Below are 23,368 nucleotides of genomic sequence, written 5' to 3'. Positions count from 1 at the left end.
AGTTCTCACGCTTTCTTGGGTTGACAAGTGTCCAAATAGTAGGTGGTGTCCCTCTACCCCTCAAAAAATAACACTGTAGGAGAACTGTTCCCAGTGGAGAAGGCAGTACTAGATTTAATGCAGCACATAACATCATGTTACATTATATGATGCTGGTATCTGAACTTAATAATGTGTCATGTGATCTGCTCCAAGTATACTGTCGTAATATATAGAAAAAATTCTTATGCACATTAATCAACAATTGCTTTCACCACTCTGATCAGGTTTTGATCTGACATGCAATACAAGCTTGTGTAACTTAGAGTTTGATAATGCATGAGGTGCATGTATATTAATGAGATAATCTTTCATCTGATTGGCTGATTTTGTTATCACTATGAAAGCTTTATTCATACTCTGACTTTCATCAAATCTGGAGAGCTTGCCAGTGTCATTAACGTCGATGGGAATTTGATCAAGATCAAGTTATTTGTGATGATGCATACAATTGTCTCTTTACCATTCTGGAAGGCATATCTCTGATTAGATTTTCATCTGACTTGGATCATTGCCATCCTGGAAGGCATATCCCTGATTAAATTTTCATCTGACTTGTCTCACTACCATCTTGGAAGGCATATCCCTGATTAGATTTTCATCTGACTTGGAAATTAGACTACCCTCATAATCATTTTATATGGTGTTGATTATGATGTAATTATTCAGGTATTATTTTCTATGATTGGCTGAGTTTTTCATTAATCAGAAGGCTACAATTCTGGCTTTATTTGGATTAAACCTGGAAAGCAGGCTTACATCATCAAGATGTCAGAGGATTTTGAGTATGAGTGATATCGGTCCATATTAATGAAGTAGTTGTACGTGTGATTTGTGAGCTTGTAAGCCCATATTGCTTTAATCTGAAGTTGATTATTCTTAGAATGCAGGGTTATTTTATCTAGGGAGTTTGATAGTGAGTGAAATGGATGTGAATCGATGTCGTGCTCTTGTTACTATGTAAGCTATAGTTCTGGTCTCATTGGGATCAGATTTGAAATATAGACTTGCATTATCAATTTCTCACACAGTTCAAATAACGAATGAAATCCCTCGACTGCAAAACCAGGTTCCACTTTTCACATCTTAGATCTAATGGAATGTATTTCAGAGTGTTAAACAATATTCCAGCATGGTACACATTATCATTGTTAGTTCCTAAGTGAAATTATTACAGTTACCACTGAAATTTTATATTCTAAAATGTTTTATGTCATACCAGTTTAACAGGGTATGGAATTATGTTTTAAAATGTGAAAGTGCTAAATATATAATAATTTGTATATTGAAAATAGATTGCAACATCCTGGAACTGTCAGTCACTTGTTGTTCCCAAATATACGAAGATGTTCCCATGAGAAACATATTTCATCAAAGCTGGGATCTTTCCAGATTTTGGGACTAAACATACTGATCAAAAGATAACTTTCAGTTTGCTGTGTTGTTTATTATTAGCTGGACTCTGGTTAAAATATCCATCCAACTATTGAGGATTCCTATAATTCCTTTATTTGAACATGGAGTCTAAATATTTAATTATGGATTGTTCTATCTTGTCATTTTTTTTCCAATTTTATACAACATACTAAATAAATTGGTATTACATGGTATACCTGTACCAAAGTAATTCATCAGTGACAGGGTATATAAATAACAACTTCAGGATAAGCAGGGTCACATAAAAACAAGGGAGACACAACTACATTACCAGTTTCCAGAAGGTTGGTGGGAGTAGCTAGCCACTTCTGCATATAAATTAAAACTTATACTCCCCCTAGTCTTACACAGATAGCTGTCAAACATATGCTGATATCATTAAGTGTAACTTGATCCATGGAAGAAAATTAAAGTTGAATTAAAGACTTTTACTTTAATTTGAAAAGCAGTAATCATAATTTCATGCACCAGTATAACTGTACATGTCTCCCTTTCAATATGAAAGCACATGTATCTATTGTAAGCAGATTCAAATAAACTAAAGCTTAATGGATAGACTAACATTGATAAACAAACAGAACTGAATATACAAAACATATTTGTAATGGCTAATTCCTCAAGATAATCACCAGACCTGACTACATAAACATATTTGTAATGGCTAATTCCTCAAGATAAACTACCAGACTTGAATAAATAAACATGCTTTTAATGGCTACTTCATCAAGATAAATTCCAAGACCTGACTACATAAACATGTACACGTTTGTAATAGCTAATTCCTCAAGGTAAACTACCAGTACAGACCACATAAACATATTTGTAATGGCTAATTCCTCGAGATAAACTACCAGAACTAACTACTTAAACATATTTGTAATGGCTAATTCCTCAAAATAAATTACCAGTCCTGAATACATGAACATGTACATGTTTGTAATGGCTAATTCCTCAAGATAAATTACCAGATCTGAATACATAAACACATTTGTACTAGTAATTCATCCAGATAGTTATTTTTATGTCCGCACACACTTCATATATTGCTAATACCAATGACAACTCTATGTTATTTTTATTAATGAAAACAACATTGGTAATTTCCAAAAGTCCCAAAAGGAGTACAAAGTGAAATGGCATGTTAGAGATTTGTTCCCGAGTTATATATGGTTCAGAGTTTGTAGATAATTGTATGCTTTTAACTATGAATATATAGAGATAAACAATTTATTAACTTTTTTTATTATGTATAATGTATTATTTAAATTATTTATAATATATTTTGACTTGATAAAATATTTAATCTTGTACATTATATTTAAAATTTCACAGCTTTTATTTTGTTTAATTTATCTGTCAGTATTAATTAGTAAATGCAAAATGTCTTATGCTCTTTAAACTATGTTAAGTTAGTGTGAATTTGAGTTATGTCCCCTTACAATTATTTAAGAATAATTCAGTATTACTCTGCTTTATAAAATCAACATAAAATAATGAAAAAGTGAAAAAACTAATATTAAAAAATGTTTCTAATAATATATTTAAAAAAGAGGTTTTATGAAATAAATTTACAGTATATTATATTTAATTAATATATTCAATACTTATTTATTTATTTATATTCTTGTCATTATTTTGCAGACAAATATCTGAATTATTATATGCTCATTTTGTTCTCCATTAACTTAACATTGTCAGAATCGTGCAATATTACCCGATACTGAACTTGCATGCAAATACACATATTGCATTCACATGCATAAAGGAACTACTTTCTATTGTAAGTAAACAAAGGACGCAGATGCCAGCACTTTTGATTTGTAAACAAATCATGTACATTCGCGTAATAGGCGCTTTATGTTGTGTTTGTTTAAACTTGTTTCTGAATGGCCTAAAGCAGATGTTTCATGGACTGCCACATACTAGCTGCTTTGGCACATTCTGCGTTAACTTTGTTGATACAATGTTTTGGATTTAGGCTAGTTATACAACAGACGCAAGAAAGGGTCCTTACAAATACCATACAAGTGACAAGGCATATACTGTCTTCTTTAGCTGCTGATAAGAATCGCAAAAGATATACTTACAGTTTTACATCCTGAATTTCCTCAAAATGTACTTCTTTGTTCTACTAATCCAAATTACACGAGCCATGTCATAGGTTCTCAATCTTGATTACACATTTCAAAATTGTACTGTAGTTTCGAATATAAGTACAATTACAACCTCCTTACTGTACTAAAAATGAAATAAGCATTAAATTGCATAGCGTCTTTTTGATAATTGCAATTGAAAGACTTCATATTTTTCTCACATTATGATGTCCAATATTCTATGACAGAAACAGAAACACATTTGCAGATGTCAACACGCTTCTTCCTCAATTCTTCAATCCAATGTATTTCATGTAGAATTGTCACATATAAATCCAGTCCATAATCACGAAATTTTGTAGAATCGACAAAAATACCAAAATCTACTCATTCCAGATCAAATGGAAAAGTTGTTGCAATGCGCATTCATTCACAATATGACTCCAAATTTCAATTTTAACTAGACACACCATTTTCTTACGAAAGTTATGTTCAGCACGCATTCAAATGTATCAGAGCGGAGTTATGTGCCAATAATAATCTTGTTGTTGTGTAATGATGAATTGTGTATTTAGTTTGGAATATGGCATACATTCAGTTACTTTGTTTCTTGTAGTGTATTTTTTAATATAATTAGGCATTAGGTAGAATACAAACATTAGCATATAATTAAAAGATTACTGCATTTGTCCATTCATTGCTCAGTTGCCAGAGTACTGACATTCCTTTATTAATGCTATGTTTATTCAGTGCTCAGTTGCCAAAGTAATGCCATTTCTTTATTAATGCGATGTTAATTCAGTTCTCAGTTGCCAGAGTCATGTCATTCCACTATTAATATGATTGTCATTCGCTATTTAGTTGCTGGAGTACTGTAATTCTAGTAATAATGTGATTAAAAGTAGGCAAAATCGTTAATGCCATAGAAAGTTATATGTTTATTCTATTGTTTTGAAAATGTGCTGAAGAAAGAAAATGGGGCCATCATAAGATAACTAATATTGGTACCACTGGCTAGAATCTATCAATAGAAATATAATCTTGTAGCAGGTTATTTTTTGGAGAGTGCAATAGGGATTCCTTTTCCTGTCAAAGCAGTCCCTGGAGTCTTTATTACAGGACTTTTCATTCTCTTGCTCTCAGAGTCTCATAAAGAATCTTAACGCAATTGATATAGCACTGTTGAAAATGTTTAGTTAAAACTTAATTTTCACTCATTATGGAACCCTTGAATTATGTTTTATTTTGTCTTTTCTCAATAAAAGAGATATATATAGTCTAGCATGCTCTGTTTATACTAGTATGTTGATTTATTGAATTATTCTTTTTTATTGATTCTATGTTAAGTCACTGATTACAAGGGTGTTTGGTTTTCCTCTTTCATTAGGGTCAGGACCCTGATGCATCCATTACACAGGAGCACATGAATTACGCTCGCCTCAGCATTGCTCTTGTAACAGTTTGTGGAAATGCCATGAGGGAAATACTTCTCTCCCATGTTCCTGCTCCATACAAAAGCATCTACAAGGCAATCCTGGCCAACAAATCCACCTTGACTAGTAGGAGACAGAACAGGCCAGCTCTTCTTAACTCGGATCAAAGTCAGGTAGTCTTCTCAGATCCATTAGGTCGGTATGTGGCAGCTGTGGACCAGTTTGACATTACCTTGTTGTATATTCTGATCCGAAATGTCAGCACAGTTCCTGATCCATTCATGATGGGCTGGGGATTTGATCCACCAGATCAGCCAAGGGACACATCTCTTGGAGCTAGCGTGGAACGAATCCGTTTATATAGGAATCTTATCAGTGGTCATTCTGCTCAGGGAAAGGTTAGCCAACAGGACTTTGAGGATTACTGGCAGAAGATTGAAGCTGCGATTCATGACATTGAAAATGTAATTGGTGGACAGGTATATTCTGCAGAGTTAGACAAGCAAAGGAGACGAGTCATCAGCATTTATGAAACTTGTTAGCTACTTAAGGAGTCATGCAGGTATATAAAGTAAATAAGTGTTATATGTACATAGGGTGATAGAAATTATCACAGCACAAACACATACAAAGTGAATAAATGCCATGTGTATATGTTATGAAAATACTTATCATGACACAAGCAACAGGTACAAAGTGTATACGTGTCCTGTGAACAAAGTAAGGCACAATGTGTCATTAAACCAATGAGTGGGAAAGTTGGTTAAGTGTTAATAGTTCTAGAATAAGAGGCAGATTGGTTTTGTTACAACCATCCATAGAAACGTGTGTTTATAGCATCAGACTTTGGACAGATTTGGTACTGACTGTGACCCATGCATGCAAATGGAGCTATCTTGCAACAGATTGGCTGAGTGTGTTACCATATTGAATGCCAATACACGTCTATTCTGTTTTCAACCAAACTATGACTATATGACTATTTCGTTAAAATCTTAAAGAAATTCAGTAAGGCATGATAATGATGTGGTCTGCGTCTGATTAACTCAGCTTGTTAACACAAGCTACTGATATGTTGTGCTTGTTGCTATGAGTTGATTTTGTGACTGAATGACTATGCTTATTGCTATGAAGTGATCATGTTACTGACTGTCTTTACTTGTTACCATGAGATAATCATGCTACTGACTGGCTGTTCTTGTTACCATGAGATAATCATGCTACTGACTGGCTGCACTTGTTGCCATCAGATGAGCATGCTACTGACTGGCTGTACTTATTACCATGAGATAATTATGCTACTGAATGGCTGTACTTGTTGTCATGAGATTAGCATGCTACTGACTGGCTGTGCCTATTACCATGAGATGATTTTGTGACTGACTGGCTGTGCTTATTGCCATGAGATCATGATACTGACTGGCTGTGTTTATTGCAATGAGATGATCATGCTACTGACCTGCTGTACTTGCTGCCTTGAGTTGATTTTTTGGCTGACTTGCTGTGCTTATTGCCTTGAAGTGTTAATGTTACTGACTGGCTGTACTTGCTGTTACTGACTGGCTGTACTTGCTGCCATGAGATAATCATGCATCTGACTGGCTGCACTTGTTGCCTTGAGATGATAATGTTACTGACTGGCTGTACCTGCTGCCTAGAGATAATCATGCATCTGACTGGCTGTACTTGTTGTCTTGAGATGATCCTGTTACTGACTGGCTGTACTTGTTGCCATGAGATAATAATGTTACTGACTGGCTGTACCTGCTGCCTAGAGATAATCATGCTGCTGACTGGCTGTACTTGTTGCCTTGAAGTGATTATGCTTCTGACTGACTACTTTCTGCCATGCGATAATCATTCTACTGACTGGCTGTGCTTGTTGCCATGAGATAATAATGGTTCTGACTGGCTGTGTTTATTGCTTTGAAGTGATCATGCTTCTGACTGTACTTGTTGCCATGAGATAATCATGCTTCTGACTGTCTCTACTTGTTGCCATGAGATAATCATACATCTGCTTGTCTGTGTTTGTTGCCATGAGATAATCATACTACTGTCTGGCTGTACATTTTACCATGAGATAATCATGCATCTGAGTGTATGTGCTTGTTGCCATGAGATATTCATACATCTGACTGGCTGTGCTTGTTGCCACGAGATAATCATACTACTGATTGGCTGTACTTTTTGCCTTGAGATGATCCTGTTACTGACTGGCTGTGCTTGTTGCCATGAGGTAATCATGTTACTGACTATCTAGAATTGTTGCCTTGAGAGAGATAATCATGCATCTGACTGGCTTTGCTTGTTGTCATGAGGTACTCATACATGTGACTGGTTGTGCTTGTTGCCATGAGATAATAATGGTACTGACTGGCTGTGCTTATTGCTTTGAAGTGATCATGCTTCTGACTGTACTTGTTGCCATGAGATAATCATGCTTCTGACTGTCTCTACTTGTTGCCATGAGATAATCATACATCTGCTTGTCTGTGCTTGTTGCCATGAGATAATCATACTACTGTCTGGCTGTACATTTTACCATGAGATAATCATGCATCTGAGTGTATGTGCTTGTTGCCATGAGATATTCATACATCTGACTGGCTGTGCTTGTTGCCACGAGATAATCATACTACTGATTGGCTGTACTTTTTGCCTTGAGATGATCCTGTTACTGACTGGCTGTGCTTGTTGCCATGAGGTAATCATGTTACTGACTATCTATAATTGTTGCCTTGAGAGAGATAATCATGCATCTGACTGGCTTTGCTTGTTGTCATGAGGTACTCATACATGTGACTGGTTGTGCTTGTTGCCATGAGATAATCATGCTACTGACTGGCTGTGCTTATTGCCATGAGATGATTATGCATGTGACTGGCTGTGCTTGTTGCCATGAGATAATCATGTTATTGACTGGCTGTACTTTTTTCCTTGCTGTGATCTATGTTTCAGATCCAATTTTGCTCAAATGTGAAATGTGGGTTTCTTTCATCAAGGTCCTGTATATACTTGAAAACATTATAGAAACAAACATTTTCATGTACCTGATTGGACAAACGTATTAACATTCTGGTAGACATATTTATAATCTGACTTGATGAAAAATGAAATATTTACTTATATTATCAATGTCATGGGGAACATCACATATTAACAAGATCCATGTGAAAAGCAAGATGATAATAAATTGAAGAGATAAATTACATAGGTTTGTTTTTACAGTCATAAACCTGTTTAGTGAGATGGTCAAATATTGGGTCAGGTTAGCCAGGTGAGTGATATAAGGCCCCCTTGGGTCTGTTGTTCAGTTGTTTCTTTAAACACCATTTTGATCATTCTCAACTTTGGAATTTTGACAAACTACCTGTTTGCATAGATAATGAAAACTGCTTAAGGTTGACTGATAACAGTCAAACGTAATTGTCTTTGTATCTGGAGGACCTGATTAGATTTGTTAGGTCTTTACAGCAATTAATTTTATAATACAATTAACACATGTTGTAATGATTTGAATTACATTATTTTAATAAAATCATTGTTATAACAAATGGGCAAAATAAATCCAAGATAGAAAAATTAAATTTCTTGCACACACATGTAGATGACTTATATAAATATTAATGACATTATAGCAGTCTTACATATTTTCATAATTTCCTTTTTGGTTTTCTGTTTGGATCGTTGGTTGGTTGTGATGTTTTATAGCACAGTAACGCTTTAAAACTATATAGTTCCAAGGCAAAGAGAACAACATTCTATATCCAGGGACTCACATTGGTACCTAGTCTTGACTGACTACACTTGGATTGCTTTGAGTCGGCGGGCATATATGCTTTGCAAACATGTATCTGGTTTGTTTTATGTTTATGATGCTTACACATTCAGGACAGTGATCATGTGTACGCAAAAGTGAGATATCAATATTTTATCATGACTGTATTTGGTAAGACATAGGTCAGCATCCCTGTTTCTTACAAATAGACACTTCCCTCTCTGTAAACCTAATGCCATCATATCACATGCACACATTGTTTGCATCATATTTGTAGCGGAGTACATAATGATAACAATGATGGAAAACTAGTTTTTAGCTTTACTGGTCATAGACCGATAGAGCTTATGAAATGATCTGCTGTCCATCGCCCATCTGCTGTATATCATATGTCTGTCTGTTACCACGTTTTTATCGCAACTTCTCCTAAACTACTCAGAGGATTGCTATGAAACCTCACACATATATTTAACCCATGGTCTAGTTGGTCTGACATGATCTGGCTGGTCTGACATGGTCTAGTTGGTCCGATATGGTCTAGTTGGTTGGTCTGACATGATCTATTTGGTCTGGCATGATCTAGTTGGTCTGACATGACCTAGCTGGTGTTGCCTGGACATCCAGCATAACCTATACACTAACCATCATGAAATATACATTTTCATTGCTACTTCTTCTGAATGGTTGGTCATATCAGCGTTGGGTTTTCAGTGCTAGACTTATTATATCTTGTTCTGAATTAAGTTGGTGAGGTCAGTATTATGGAAAGACCATGGTGATAAGCTTGATAAAACACTGTCATCCAAAATTGCCCTACTCAGCAGAATCCAGAAATATTTACCCAGGGAAACTCGCAATCATTACTGCAAGTCATATATCCTTATAACAATGGATTATTGATCAGATATATGGGGAAATAGTGCTAAATCTGAGATTGACAGGATTTATAAACTTCACAAATGAGCAGCACTCGTAATTTTAGATGTATCTATTGATCAGTCCTCAAAAGAATTCTTTACAGAACTCAAATGGGCCTCAATACATGACAGGATATATTTTCACAAGGAAGTTCTTTTATATAAATGCCTACATGCAACTGCACCAGATATCTTCAGGACTTATTAAGGCCTTTTCAACAAAGTAGCAGTTGAAATCAATATCATATGGAGACCTTCTAGCACCAAAACCAAGATCAGAGCAATTTAACAGGAGCTACCATTACTCTGGTTGTGAAGTTTTATGTGACTCCCTGTTAGTCGTTGGGGTGGGATGCTCCCAATATGTATCTGAATTACTGATGAATTCCCACCCTGGCTCGTTTTTGTAGGAAGTGAAATTAGTGATAGAGAGAGGTAAAGCTCCGAGCTCCCAGTCAGCAATACCGACAATTAAGTTATTAAGAACACAAGGGTGAAACCCAAAAGAATAACAATTTAATACATAATACAAATTAAACGATATTAAGTTCTCATCCAATCTGCTTCCTCTCGACCATGTGACAACCTATTTCATCACGTGATTTTAGTGTGAGATGGCTTTCCCCTGTACTTGATTTCTACTCAACTGAGCTTACTACGCCAATTGCTTTCCTCCTTCCGGCGTTCTCTGATTCTTCCTGTCCTCCTCCCCTTTTGTCTTCCTTTCTCCTCCTCCTTTTCTTTCTCTCTTCCCTTCAACGAGGCTTGTTCCCCGCCTAATTCTATTCTTTATTTCTCCTTCCGGCGTTCTCCGCCTATTTCTATCCTGTCTCTCTGAGACTCGGGACTTCACTACTCTGTCCCCAAAAGCTTCCTAATAAAAACACAAGGACGTTAGCATTTGTGTTAGCCATCTCGCTCACACTAAATCAACAATCAATCAATCATCAGATCAGGGTTATCTACATCTTTGGTCACGCATTCGTGCACATCGAAAAACACACACGTTCTTATAAAACAACGTTGCAATAAGAGCGGTATCCTACTTATCATACAGAAATCACTAAATTGCGTCACATCAATATATATATATATATATATATATATATATATATATATTTATTTTTTTTCTTAGTCTAATTATTGTCCACAATATCACAATAATCCGACGCATTTCTGTACATTACACTCCCACAAGTGTACACAAATATTCAAATAGTCATATTTAAATTTACACACTGCAACCATTTTACAAGCTACCATTTAATTCACAATGGCAAAATCTAGAATGTCACATGAATACACTAGTTTAATAAGTAATAACTAAATAGCGAAATATAATACTAATTCTGACGAGCAAGCAATCTACATAATCACAGCTCATTTCGCAAGTACGCATGTAAATTAACAATACAAGGGTAATCCTACGTACTAACGATTCTAGTAAGTAAATATACATACTGCACTTAATTACAATTACACTGCCGTAACATTCTGCGACAATCTAGTAAATAACTCACTGATCTTTACGAAGCTTTCTGTCCTTAGAATGTACTAAGAGTTTTCCCACCAAATCACGAGTGGCTCCCTCGGAGTGAGTATATTCTGCTTTACCAGTATGACGTCTTACGAATCACGAATTCATTATCGGTTCAAAGGACTGTTAAGTTCTGATTCGAATTGAAGGCCCCACCCTTCCTTAGTTCTGATTGGATATCAATACTACCCCCAGTCTGTCCAAATTAACAGAGGAGCCTCAGGTCATCTGTCAAGCGGAGAGATTTACAATAGCATCGACGGTCCTTTGTTCTTAGAACAAGGCTTTTAACATCCATGTGCTAGTGTTAACAACTAACGAAGGGATCTTGTACAAACAAAATCGCCGTAACAGTGTAGGGTCGACATACTCATTGCGCTAACCCATTCCTTTGTTGCTGACTAACGTAATCGCGGGCAGGCAAACGTGAAACTGGTACAGTTCTGTGGAACAAGCTTCCACTACTTTTACAATCTGCTGAAAATATTGGAGTATTTAAGAAGAGATATTATGAGCATGTATGTGTTTCTAATAGATAATGGAATTTAGTATTTTAATACTAAACATAATGAAATAAACATTAATTACTGTTATCTTCATATAATGTGCATTTTTATACTCTCCTTAAGTGGGCCTCAAGGGAGAGTAGTCCTTGCCTAATGAGTCACCCTCTATAAATAAAGCATTACTATTATTATTATTATTATTATTAAAGGTTTTGCGATTAAGCTTGGTTATAAAATAATACTTTCTAGCTAAATAAAAGATTTATCAACGTAAAGAGGGCATTTTGTATAAATGATACATCAATTAAATTAGATCATGAATAATTATATATATATATATATATATATATATATATATATATATATATATATATATATATATATATATATATATAGCTGATAAACTTAATATTAAATAATCCAGTCTACAGTTGCATTTAAGAAGGTTATATGCTATTTTAACTTTACAGCAAAAACTCATGATAACATTTTATTTTTACAGATCATGCATGTTATGTGTTTGCTGCTGATCATGGATCCACTGTCCCAAGATGTCCTATTTTTCAGTACTTATATGTGTTGCCTCATTCTTGACAAGCAACCTGAAGATACACCAGTAGAATTTTCAGTGAAAGAAATATTGGATGGACATTTAATTTCCACCAAGTTGAAGGAACATGAAAAATATGGCATCATTAAATGTTTCTCACAAAACTGTTGATATAAGTCTATCAGATAGTTGACATGCAAATTATTTGTGCCTGTATTTGAATAAGTGAGTATCTATGCTGCTTGCTTGTTACTTAGATGCTTGCAGTTTCATTGATCATGTGACTCCCTATTCCGTGATCCACTGTCAGGTTTGCACTTTGAATGCACCAACATGAAACCTGCTAAAATTAAACACTTTGTGCATGTGTTTGAATCTGCAGGGATACTCAATTAAAATCAGGATTAGGCCATTTTGTTTTGTAAATCATGCAAACTTTGTTCACAGAAATATAGAAATTATGCTTTACTCCTATAGTGTTGCTAGTGTGTGCCGCAATTTTAGCTTGTCGAATAGCAATGTAAGCCGAAGCAAGCAGAGTTTGTTTGAGTTTCAGGTTAGGCAAATTGTATGTGTCTAATCAAAGTTGACATATTTGTGTCCGACATACCCATAGTTCAGTATACTTGGATATTTCCATGACTGGCTATTAAGAAAAGAACTGACCAACCGAGTTCGAAAAATGCAAGCACAAGAGGGTGCGTGAAATTACTCAGTAATTGAAGATACGGAAGAGTAATCTAAACTGCACAATGATGTTGGTGTGTTTTGTACACTAGACAATATATTCCTGACGAACCAGCTTCCAATTTTCCTGTTGATGATTTGTTTTAGAGGTGCACAGCACTGATATATATTGCTTGATATTGCACTGAGATGTCAGCCCTTTCATTATACATACCAGGACTGATGTCTTATATTGTCCGACTTCCATTAAAGATCAAAGTGGCCAGTGTTGATAGCAATGCTGGTGCATCACACATGATTTTTAATTTGTTTTATTTACAAATTTCAAAAATCAAATTGGTTAGTGATGTTAACAATGCTGGTGCATCATACATAGTGTTTATTTTGTTTTATTCACACATTTGAACCATGAAAGTGGTGAGTGTTGAGAGTAATGATGGTGCATCATACATGATGTTCATTTTGTTTTATTCACGAATTTGAATGATGAAAGTGGTCAGTGTTGAAAGTAATGATGATGCATCATACATGATGTTCATCTGAATGTTGACTCAGTATTCCTTGTTATACATTCGAAAGACATGTTTGTACTGAATACGTTGTCGGTGATTTTTCATTTCAGTTGTACATTCATGTACGACAAAGTTTAAATATTCAGTGTTGTTTCAAATCTTAACAATATACACGTAAGTGATCAGCAGTATTATGGCAATGCAGTCTGGTTACGATTATTTTACATGTTAGTGTATAAATGAAGCAAATATAGATTTTCATATTTATGTTTAAATCCCAGTTGGAAAACGGAGATCTGTTCTAACATTTACTCTTGTTCTTCTTTCACTTTTAATTATTTGGTTATCCCCTATTCAGAGACACCAAAATGTGAGTATATTGGTTCCCCTTTAGTGCAGATTGGTCTCCCTTTGTACAACTTTAAGGGGAAAGAATGTGAAGCTTACTAAATCCTGGATGCAATGCTGCAGTTACAGTAAATTAACAGTGATTCATGCAAACTGGCTCAGTTTAGAATGAAGTCACACAAAAATGTAATCTGTGTAGCAGACAATTTCTGTTTAAACGTTGACTCTTACATTGCATGTAGCAATGTATCATAGCCATTGCCATGACACCAGTCTTTTTGTTCAGAAAGGCAATTCTATACACAGGATTTTTCAGCTTGTCATGACTAGTTGTTAGTCAAAATTTGATTGGCAAATTGGCACGTTGGGCCTAGGAACAAGCAGTTATTTAGATTGAACCTTGCATAAAGTGAGTTTTACAAATCTACCAGGGTATTTTAAAATACGTGCTACCTAGAAAACCCCAAATGACTTGACCCTTGCATGTGGGTGTACTGCCATTTTTAAGCACACAATAGGATATAAGTGGCGGTCAGCATAACTGGTGGAGGAAGACCCCTTCAACAGATGGAAAGCTACTGGCAAGCTTCATCACATACCAACATTCAACAAGTCCAATACTCAAATCCACATGAACAGAGATGGAAGTAACCACTATTATATCAGAGGACCGTGGGGCATGTTGCAGGTTCGGGTTACAGTGTATTTCCATCACTTGTACAAACTTTGTGTAAATTATCATTCTATGTCACCTATCATATTATGATACTCTGTGTAAATTATCATTCTATGTCACCTATCATATTATGATACTTTGTGTGAATTATCATTCTAATTCACCTATCATATTATAATACTCTGTGTAAATTATCATTCTATGTCACCTATCATATTATGATAATCTGAGTACCTAATGCTATGATTGGTCAGCAGTGTAAGCATACCAATTGCATATGAATTTTAAATAATAAGAGAAGTGAATTATTTAACTTTTTAAATAAAACTGTTTTAAGATATGGTTTAGATGCTATTTATGTCATCATAAAAATGTAATCCTTATTTGGAGCTAATAGAGGAAATTATATCCACAGTTTAAATGTAGTGCAACTCCTGGTAGTCCAGTTTTCTACGCTGTTTATGTACTCTGACAAAAGGAGGAAAATGTTCATCCCTGAAATGAAAGAGAATTATATTATATGTGGTGTTTCTGTTAGATTTTAATGTTCACATATAAACCCTACTTAATCCCACCCCACCCTCCAAGAAAAGTTTTTACTCTGAAAATATATGGTTTGTCTGCATCATATCTCTAGCTGTCTGTACATTATACAGAATGATAGGTATTTTCTCAAATGATGCTTATCATTGGTATGCTATGGTGGACAACAATGTTCACTAGTCTGCCTTCCTATCTACATACATATGTTGGCAATGTATTGGGATATTTATATATATTTTCTCTATACCTAACTTAAAAAGAATTTAATGTACATGTAAGAGCGAAATATTACTACTATAATTGCGAGTTCTCTCTTTTTCACAACTAGATAAGGTTGTATGGGTTACCTCCCATGATCAAAGCTCTGAAGGGTTTACTATTACAAATTATATGTTCATTTATTGATTTGTTTAGAGGTGTAAACAGTATTTTGTCCTCTTGAAAGAAACTTGTTTTCTTTTGGGATCACATGGATAGATGCGTTTTGTGAAAATCATTTTGCTTTTTTGTTGCACAACTTGTGTGAAAAGGGAAGTTTCTCTTTTCATACAAATATATCAACATTAGATCATATTTTTAACTCTATATTGTTTTATAAAATAATTTATTTCTTAATTTAGTCAACTTTATTGCATTGGTCACTAAATGCACTTGAAGTTTAATAAAAGGAATAATTATTATTAATTGCCTTGTTAGTCTATAAAATTATAATCCATCTGAAACAGCATTTGCAATCGCAGGCACTAGTGTTTATTAGTAAAACTGAAAAAGACTGAGAATACCGATGCACTGTCTACAAGTTAAAACAGTCACATGGTTCATAATCTGCCCCCCCCACTTCCCAGTTCCATGCTAATTATCTTAACCCATATACTATACATTCCATATGTGTTCCACGTGTATAATGAAGTACTTTAATCATCATATAATTACTACTTTCAATTTCATGTCATGTTTCTACTTTGACTTGTATCTTGACCCCTGTTGTCAATTTGAAAGCTATGCTGCTAGTGTGTTACATGGTGAAAATATGTTACATTAAATTCTCATTTGTGGATATTGCTTGTTCCAGTCCAGGTTAAACTATAACCACCAATTATAAATCAATGTAGCTTATTCTCTGTATGACTGACAGGAAGTACTGGCAGAGCAAGAGAGAGACTTCGTGGGAAATTCATTAGATATGTCAGGTACTTAAGAGCAGATGATGTCAGGGTGTGCGATATCACGAATGATGATCAATTTGTATGAATTTGTGCACTTGCAAAACAGTGAAATGCAAGAACTCCCGCAAAGTCGTTGAAAGTCCCACGTATACAAGTGTGTTCGGTAAAGTATACAATTTTTATTTCACCATTCTTATTGCAACATTTGTTTTTCATGTAGCAACTGTTCCACCTCTGGGTTCTTCAGGTCCCATAAAATAGATGGCATGACCTTGTCAATGGTATTTCGAAATTAAATGTACAAAGGGCAGAATACTGAGTGTACTTAAAGAGACAGTTTAGAAGTGTAATGCAATTTTCTTTTTTTCTAATTAATCAATTTCAGCTTGCGGATCATATGCTAAAAAACCATATACATGTATTCATATCAGGATTATGATAGATTCAATAAAATAAGGGTAAACAAATGAAATTAACAAGTAAAGATAAACAAGCATTGATGGACTAAATACACTTATACGGTATTATGGAACAGGCAAGAAATTTGGCATGGTAGTCGATAAACAACTGATATAACAAAATAAGTTTATGTTAGTGAACAAGTCGTATTTTGGGGCAAATATATATATATATACAGTGTGACCCCGTTATAACGCGCTCCGTTATACAAAAAGATATTATCCATGAGCTCATGGAAAATTGTGCATAACATTCACACACATCTATTTCCCAACATATTCCAGCTTACAAAGCTAGATATGCATATGCCCCTTTCAGATAAAAGGCCAGAACAATATTGATAGAAAGAAATGAAAGTGGAGCAAGAAGAGAGACAGATATAGAAGTTTAGATAAATATTGACCTATAACCGTTTCTTCATCCTCCTCTTTTTTCTTTGACAAAGAGGGAGGTCTCCCTTTCGATAGAATCCTCTCATCATCTCTCCTTAAATTGTACATGTGGAACAAATTTTGAATTTTTTTTAATGCAGAGATATTTAACGAGTGCATGATGATGCTGATGGAAAAAAATGAAATTGGCATAGAATGAACAATGGGTAGATTTCAAATTGCGCAAGTTTTTCACCTTGTGTAAGTTTTTAAAAAATATTAGAATAGAACTGGAGAACTGGGTGTAGTCAGTAGTTTTCCTTCTTTGCTAACAAATACAAGTACATGTGGCTGAAAAAGTCGTATGCATCTGCAGGAAGTAAAATGTGACAGATCTTGCTGGTATTCAACCTTATTCCGATGCCTGGATTTTTTCTAGATGAGATTTTATTTGCACTTGGAAATTGCATCATTTCTTCTGTTTTGAAGATAACATAATAATGTATTCCAAGCTTAACTGGGACTCGAAAAAAGAAATCATTCATGTTGTTCAAAACAAAGGGTGTTGTATGCCACCATTAATTGGCATAAAACGTTGGATAAAACTCACTGCAACAAACAAGTAGTCTGTTTAAAATATTGTTGTTATCTTCTCAACATACATTACAGGGCAGCACCTACCTTCCAAAGATGGAGAAACAAGTCCATATGTGTATTGATATGTATCATATTGCAGGCTGCGTATCATGAATTGCATCGATATACTGCACAGATGTATCGTTTCACCCCTAATATTTGTCATTACTGGTCATTTTTGATAAAATTATGTATAGAAGGTTTTTTTACTGTGGATACATCTATCTATCAGAGAACTAGTAGGCCTAGGAGGTTAGAGGTTGTGGGTTCGAACCCCAGCTGAGTCATACCAAAGACTTACAAAAATGGTACAGTACTAACAGCTGCCTCTCTGTGCGCTCAGCATTAAGATGTTAGTGTTAGCACTGGTTGGCCTGGTGTGAGGATAATGTGACTGGGTGGGACATTATGCTCTGGGTCTGCAGCATGATGCCCCAGTGCTAGACATCACTATAAACTGCCACACTGCAGACATCATAACGATATGCCTGAAAATGTTTTAAACCTATGTTAAAAGTCCTAAACAAAAACACGCACACATATCTATGAAGTTACCTCCCTTGGTCCAACGTGATTTATTTGTTCCTGTATTTCCTCCAGTTTTGCATTGTTCGCATTTCTCATTCTAACACAGTGAATTCTGAGAACATTTTTATATCAATGCCCTTATTTAGATCCTTTTTTGAGATTCCACTTGTTCTTACCAAAGGCATAAATTTCTTCAGAAATATGTTTATGTTCACATCCTCTCATAGTAAACCTTGTCGTTGGTTTCATGAAACACTTTTGGGAAGATTATCAGTGATCATTGCCAAATTTGAGCCTGGGTCAAACTGTGCATTTTCTCTGTTACATTGGTGATGCAAGTAGAGTTATACAGCTGTACCTCCAAACATCTATGAGAGTGCAGTTAAATGAAAGTGTTATGCTGATACACAGGGAAGTGTTAAAACAATAGGAAGGGAATATAAGGATAGGAATGGGTGTGTCGGCTCAGATGGCACAAGTTGTAGAATACCTGTGTAGAGTTAGGGAAACATAGTCCTTTGTACTTTGTTTAATTAACCATGTGGTCCTTACTATTGTATGTGTTTCTAAATGCACACTGTTGGAGACTACAGAGGGGGCCCTTGTTGTCACTTCTTATGAGGGGTGAGGGACGTTTATTCATATTTTGTCAGGGTCGACAAAATGTATGCCTCTCTCTGTGTCTCAGTGTACTGCGTCTGAGAAGTTGAGTACCTTCATTCCCAGTTACCTTTATCCTCGTAACACAATTTTCCCATTTTACATACTATCAACTTGTTGGTCCTTTGGCAACAATCAGGTTAGAAATTACCGATCAGTGAATGAAATCACTAATTGTTTTGCATATTTTATGTCTTCAGTGCTTTTTTGTTTGAAAATCATTAGCCTGGATAACGACAAATGGGAAGGTGTGAGAATAATATAGCAGTGTTTTCAAAATGTAATGTTGTATTTATTATAAAAAATGATCAGTCAGAATAGTTGAAACGTTCTTTCAACAGTGAGAAGAAAAACTTGTACCTTGTGAGTGATATATCAGTAGATATACAAATATGCATAATTAAAAGATAACAACCACAAAGTACAAAAGCAATATTCTCTCAAAATAATAAGTTTTCTATGACAAATTAGAATTAAAAATTGATCAGGCCGTGTCTTTATGTTCTGCTTCTATAGAAACACAATTAATGCAACATGTAAATGAAGTCAAATTTTTTCCCATGACATTGGTTAAAGAATATAGCTGTTAGGTACTTATTCGATGAGAGAAGACGTAACAGGTAATGTCGTTTTATGTTAATGAATTTACGTAAAATGTCAAAGTAATACAAGGATAATAGGAATCAAGTGTCTATTATCTTTAACCCAAAGCGCTTCAGAGGTGATACAGCTATGCACCTCTCGTGTATTTATCTCTCACGCAGGGAACAAGTGTCAGTTTTAACATATACCTTTCTATGACTAAGAAAAACCATTCGTCCGTATTATTGATAATTACTAATGCTAAGCTATCTAAGCCCCTTTGACCTCACCATTTCCTAATAAATTACATGCACATAAAGTGAACGTAAAATGAAAACGTTAATTTTCTGAGAATTAATAAGCAGCATTAGATCTGAAAATACAGTTTTAACCTAGATTTAGCGGGACACTTGGCCTATTCTGATACCAGTATTGGTGCCAGTACAATTTTTTCGAACTATTAAAAATGTCAGGTAAATTATTGTAGCTAGACAAACACCATCACATGGATAACCTGAGTGGGATAAACCCCAACCTTCATGTCCTTCTTTATTCTGTTTTACACAAGATTGACATCTGTCTATAGATTATTAACCAGGTAACTTTATACTCTTCATAGAAAATAGTAATACTACTATTTCTTCATTTAATGAGGGCAGTTCAATTTGAATACAGATGTGTCTATTGTCTCTTGAGGACATCTAATACTTTCTAAAAGAGTAAATGATGTGCGCAACAAATTCCATATATAATTGTTAGAATCTTGTCTTTTAAACATATTTCCCTGTACAACATTTTGATAAGAAAAGGAATATTTGCATCTTTTTGGCTTTACAACAAGGTTTTAAATTATTATTATTAACATAAATTAACATAAATTAGTACGTTTGTATTGTACGTATGTATGTATGTATGTATGCATGTATGTATAAGGTTAAAGCAGAGCTGGAAATAACTACTGAACATGAACATGGTTGATTAGAAGATGCACCTTGCTTCAGATCTTCTTCGCAGTACTTGGAGAGCAATAGCCATATACACTCTCAATGGTATACATAATCTAAAATGATCAATCACATTGGCTTATATATGTATTCTTTTTTCTCTTTTCATGTGTTTGCTTGTGTGTATGCATGAGTCTATACATATGTTATCTTACATATATCCAGCTTAAGTTTTGTGTATCATTGTTAAAGCAGACTGTTATTTTATTGTGTATCGTCTGTAAAATATTAAAAGTTTTCATGTAATAAGAATATACTGAAAAAGTCCTCATGAAGTGTATTGATAACAGACTGTGAAGAATTAACAACCTAGATGCACAAATGTAATATCACTTGCACACACACACACACACACACACACACATTCATATAAAAATGTATTTTACTCATCAATGTTTATTTCATTTTCCTAGCTTAGTTTTTCTTTTGAACCAAACGTTCCTGATAATTTGGAAGAACTGACAATATGACGTCAGACTCTGTTTTCATCATGGAGAACTGCGCAGCATACACTGGGTACGTTGATAAGGAAATGGAAGTTAATAAGATCATCCCTCGTTATAAACAGTGTGTGACCTCAATACCTTGGCCCTGGCTTGGAAATTAAATATCGTATAAGTAAGAAGGTATTCATATCGTTTCAGTCAGTGGTTATTTATTATTACATAGGCGACTGTTATCATAGACAAGTAGAAAGAGTTAGCACATCTTCCTGGTACTTCTGCTACTCCGATCTCATAATTCAGAATCACTGTGTAACAGAAGCTTCTAGTTTTATAATCGTATTCGACTAGGATTAGGTGTGTAATAAAGCCAGCCATCCATTCAACCAAGAAAAGTTATTTTGTAATGATGGAAAAGGTAAACACTTTGTTTCACTGTTGCAATACAAAGAAAATGGCTTTTACATTGCATCAAGACAAATAATAATAATAATAATAATAATAATACAGATTTTACGTGTGTAAGCATATTATGGCAAATCACTTCAACTATAAGGGTGCATTGAAACGATGGAGCACACTGGATCAAACTAATGAAATTAGTTCCCTAATGTCCAGAACAGAATGCAAATGTGCAATATAAGAATGACTTTAATGTCGCCCAAGTTATCATATTACTGTTGAGGCAGATTCAGGCAAAACCAATTCTTAATTCATTTTACGTGAGAAAACAAGAAGCTTTATATCTCCTTATTACTATCCTTCTTGCTCCGAAGTAAATAAGAACAAAATTGTACAACAAAAGACTTTAAAGAACCCACACTTAAAAGAATGCAGTTATGCCAGCTAAGAATAGTAGCTATACCCATCCAATCAAGAAAGTTTCCTAAATAGGGACCTTCAGAACAGCAAGCTATCTATCTATCCTCGTTATTGTTGTGGCCTTAAACAAAGGGACAAATGAAGAGAAAAAAAGATTTGTTCTACGCTTTTAAAACGTTGGTATACTGGTGAGCAAAACAATGAAGCTGAGATTGCAAGGAAGCGTTCGTGTTGATTGTTTTCAAGGATTATAATAAAATAGCCCTCCCCCCACTAATCTACTTCATACATGGACTCCAACGAAATCATGTCTCAGCATTTTAGTAACCATACACTTTGACCGTGAACATTTGGGTGGCACCAAGGGGTTAATGAATATTAAGGGATACATTTTGCACCTATTTCTCCACGATTCCTTGTTCCTTGGCTTATTCGTTTCTTATATATATATATATATATATATATATATATATATATATATATATATATATATATATATATTGTGTGTGTGTGTGTGTCGCAGTTGTAGAATTCATGTAATGATGTAATATTTTATATTTCATTTCAAGTCCTTGCTAACCAGCAGATTGTTCAGAAAACGACTGGCATTTTCATTGTGTAATTGTTGGATTTATTGAAAAAAATCAGAATAGTAAAATATATAATTGACCTATATACATGCATATCATACACAGTAATTGTCGCTATTACAGTAATTGTCGCTCTTACAGGGTACTCATCCTTACTTCATTTGCAAGGAGTGACCTTCTGACCTCCCTTTGCAGTACATTTATGAATACGAATACCAGAATTTCAGCTTTTATTATTGTGAACTCAACATGAGGACCTGGTGGACGCAAAAATCACTGAATTTACTTGTTAATTACACAGCACTTATGTTTGATTCAAGGTAGAAAGGATGCCTTATTATTGATAGTGCTTCACACGTACATTTATTTTGGCATCTAATTGTTATTGTATATGCTCGTGAAATAGTTCCTAATGGCAAGAAGTTACATCATAACGTTTCAAAAAGTTCATTCAGAAATGCTTCCTCTGGTAAAGAAAGTGTTTTGAACATCTTATTAAAATTGATTCTTTTGCAACTTGCAGGAGTACCTTAAAATAGAAATGTAAGAGCTTTACGTTTTCTTTTTTATCTACCTCGTTTGAATACAAACAAGTACTATACAATCTAAGTGTTCATTCTGCTTTGCATCATCCTGCCATAACTAAATTACGATTATTTTTGAGCAGCTGTTGGCAATTGGTATGATTCTTTGTCCATCTTGTCTCATCCGTCGTTTACAATATGGGGTCAGTTCATAATTCATATATAGAATATGTCACGGAACGCTTTATCAATTTGTACATTGTTCGGTTTGGGTCATTCAGGCATTTAACCTTTTCATGTTAGTTAATGGCTATGCTCCACTGCTTTCACAGAAATTACCTGTCGGAACAAACACATTTCCATACACCTTAATTGTGTCCTTTAATTAGAAGACCTCTGAGTAGCCGAACTTATTATTTCATATTAAATAATAATTCACACAAACGCTGGCATGCTTAAACTAGGACATCACACTGAACTTATAAAACGCATATGGTATATTTTTTACTTGAATAAAACTGTTG

The 23,368-nt window shown here is 34.6% G+C and overlaps 1 protein-coding gene across 4 annotated transcripts in view; it reads left to right on the top strand.

Moving 5' to 3' along the window:
• Positions 1-6,705, top strand: part of LOC149788762 (uncharacterized) — a 133,363-nt gene extending 126,658 nt beyond the window's left edge. For 2 of the 4 annotated variants that reach the window (XM_089974849.1, XM_089974852.1), the window contains one exon: positions 4,957-6,704. In XM_089974849.1, coding sequence (XP_089830975.1) covers positions 4,957-5,544 — 588 coding nt within the window. In that variant the 3' untranslated portion in view covers positions 5,545-6,704. Of the gene's footprint in view, positions 1-4,956 lie in introns of all 4 variants that reach the window. The other 2 variants (XM_089974850.1, XM_089974853.1) reach the window with 2 other exon arrangements.
• Positions 6,706-23,368: the final 16,663 nt, after the last annotated feature.

The sequence above is a fragment of the Sinohyriopsis cumingii genome, chromosome 11 (assembly GCF_028554795.1).
Source record: "Sinohyriopsis cumingii isolate HCF-2022 chromosome 11, ASM2855479v2, whole genome shotgun sequence".
In the NCBI taxonomy this organism is placed as follows: Eukaryota; Metazoa; Mollusca; class Bivalvia; order Unionida; family Unionidae; genus Sinohyriopsis; species Sinohyriopsis cumingii.
This window is presented reverse-complemented; position numbering and strand designations above follow the sequence as displayed.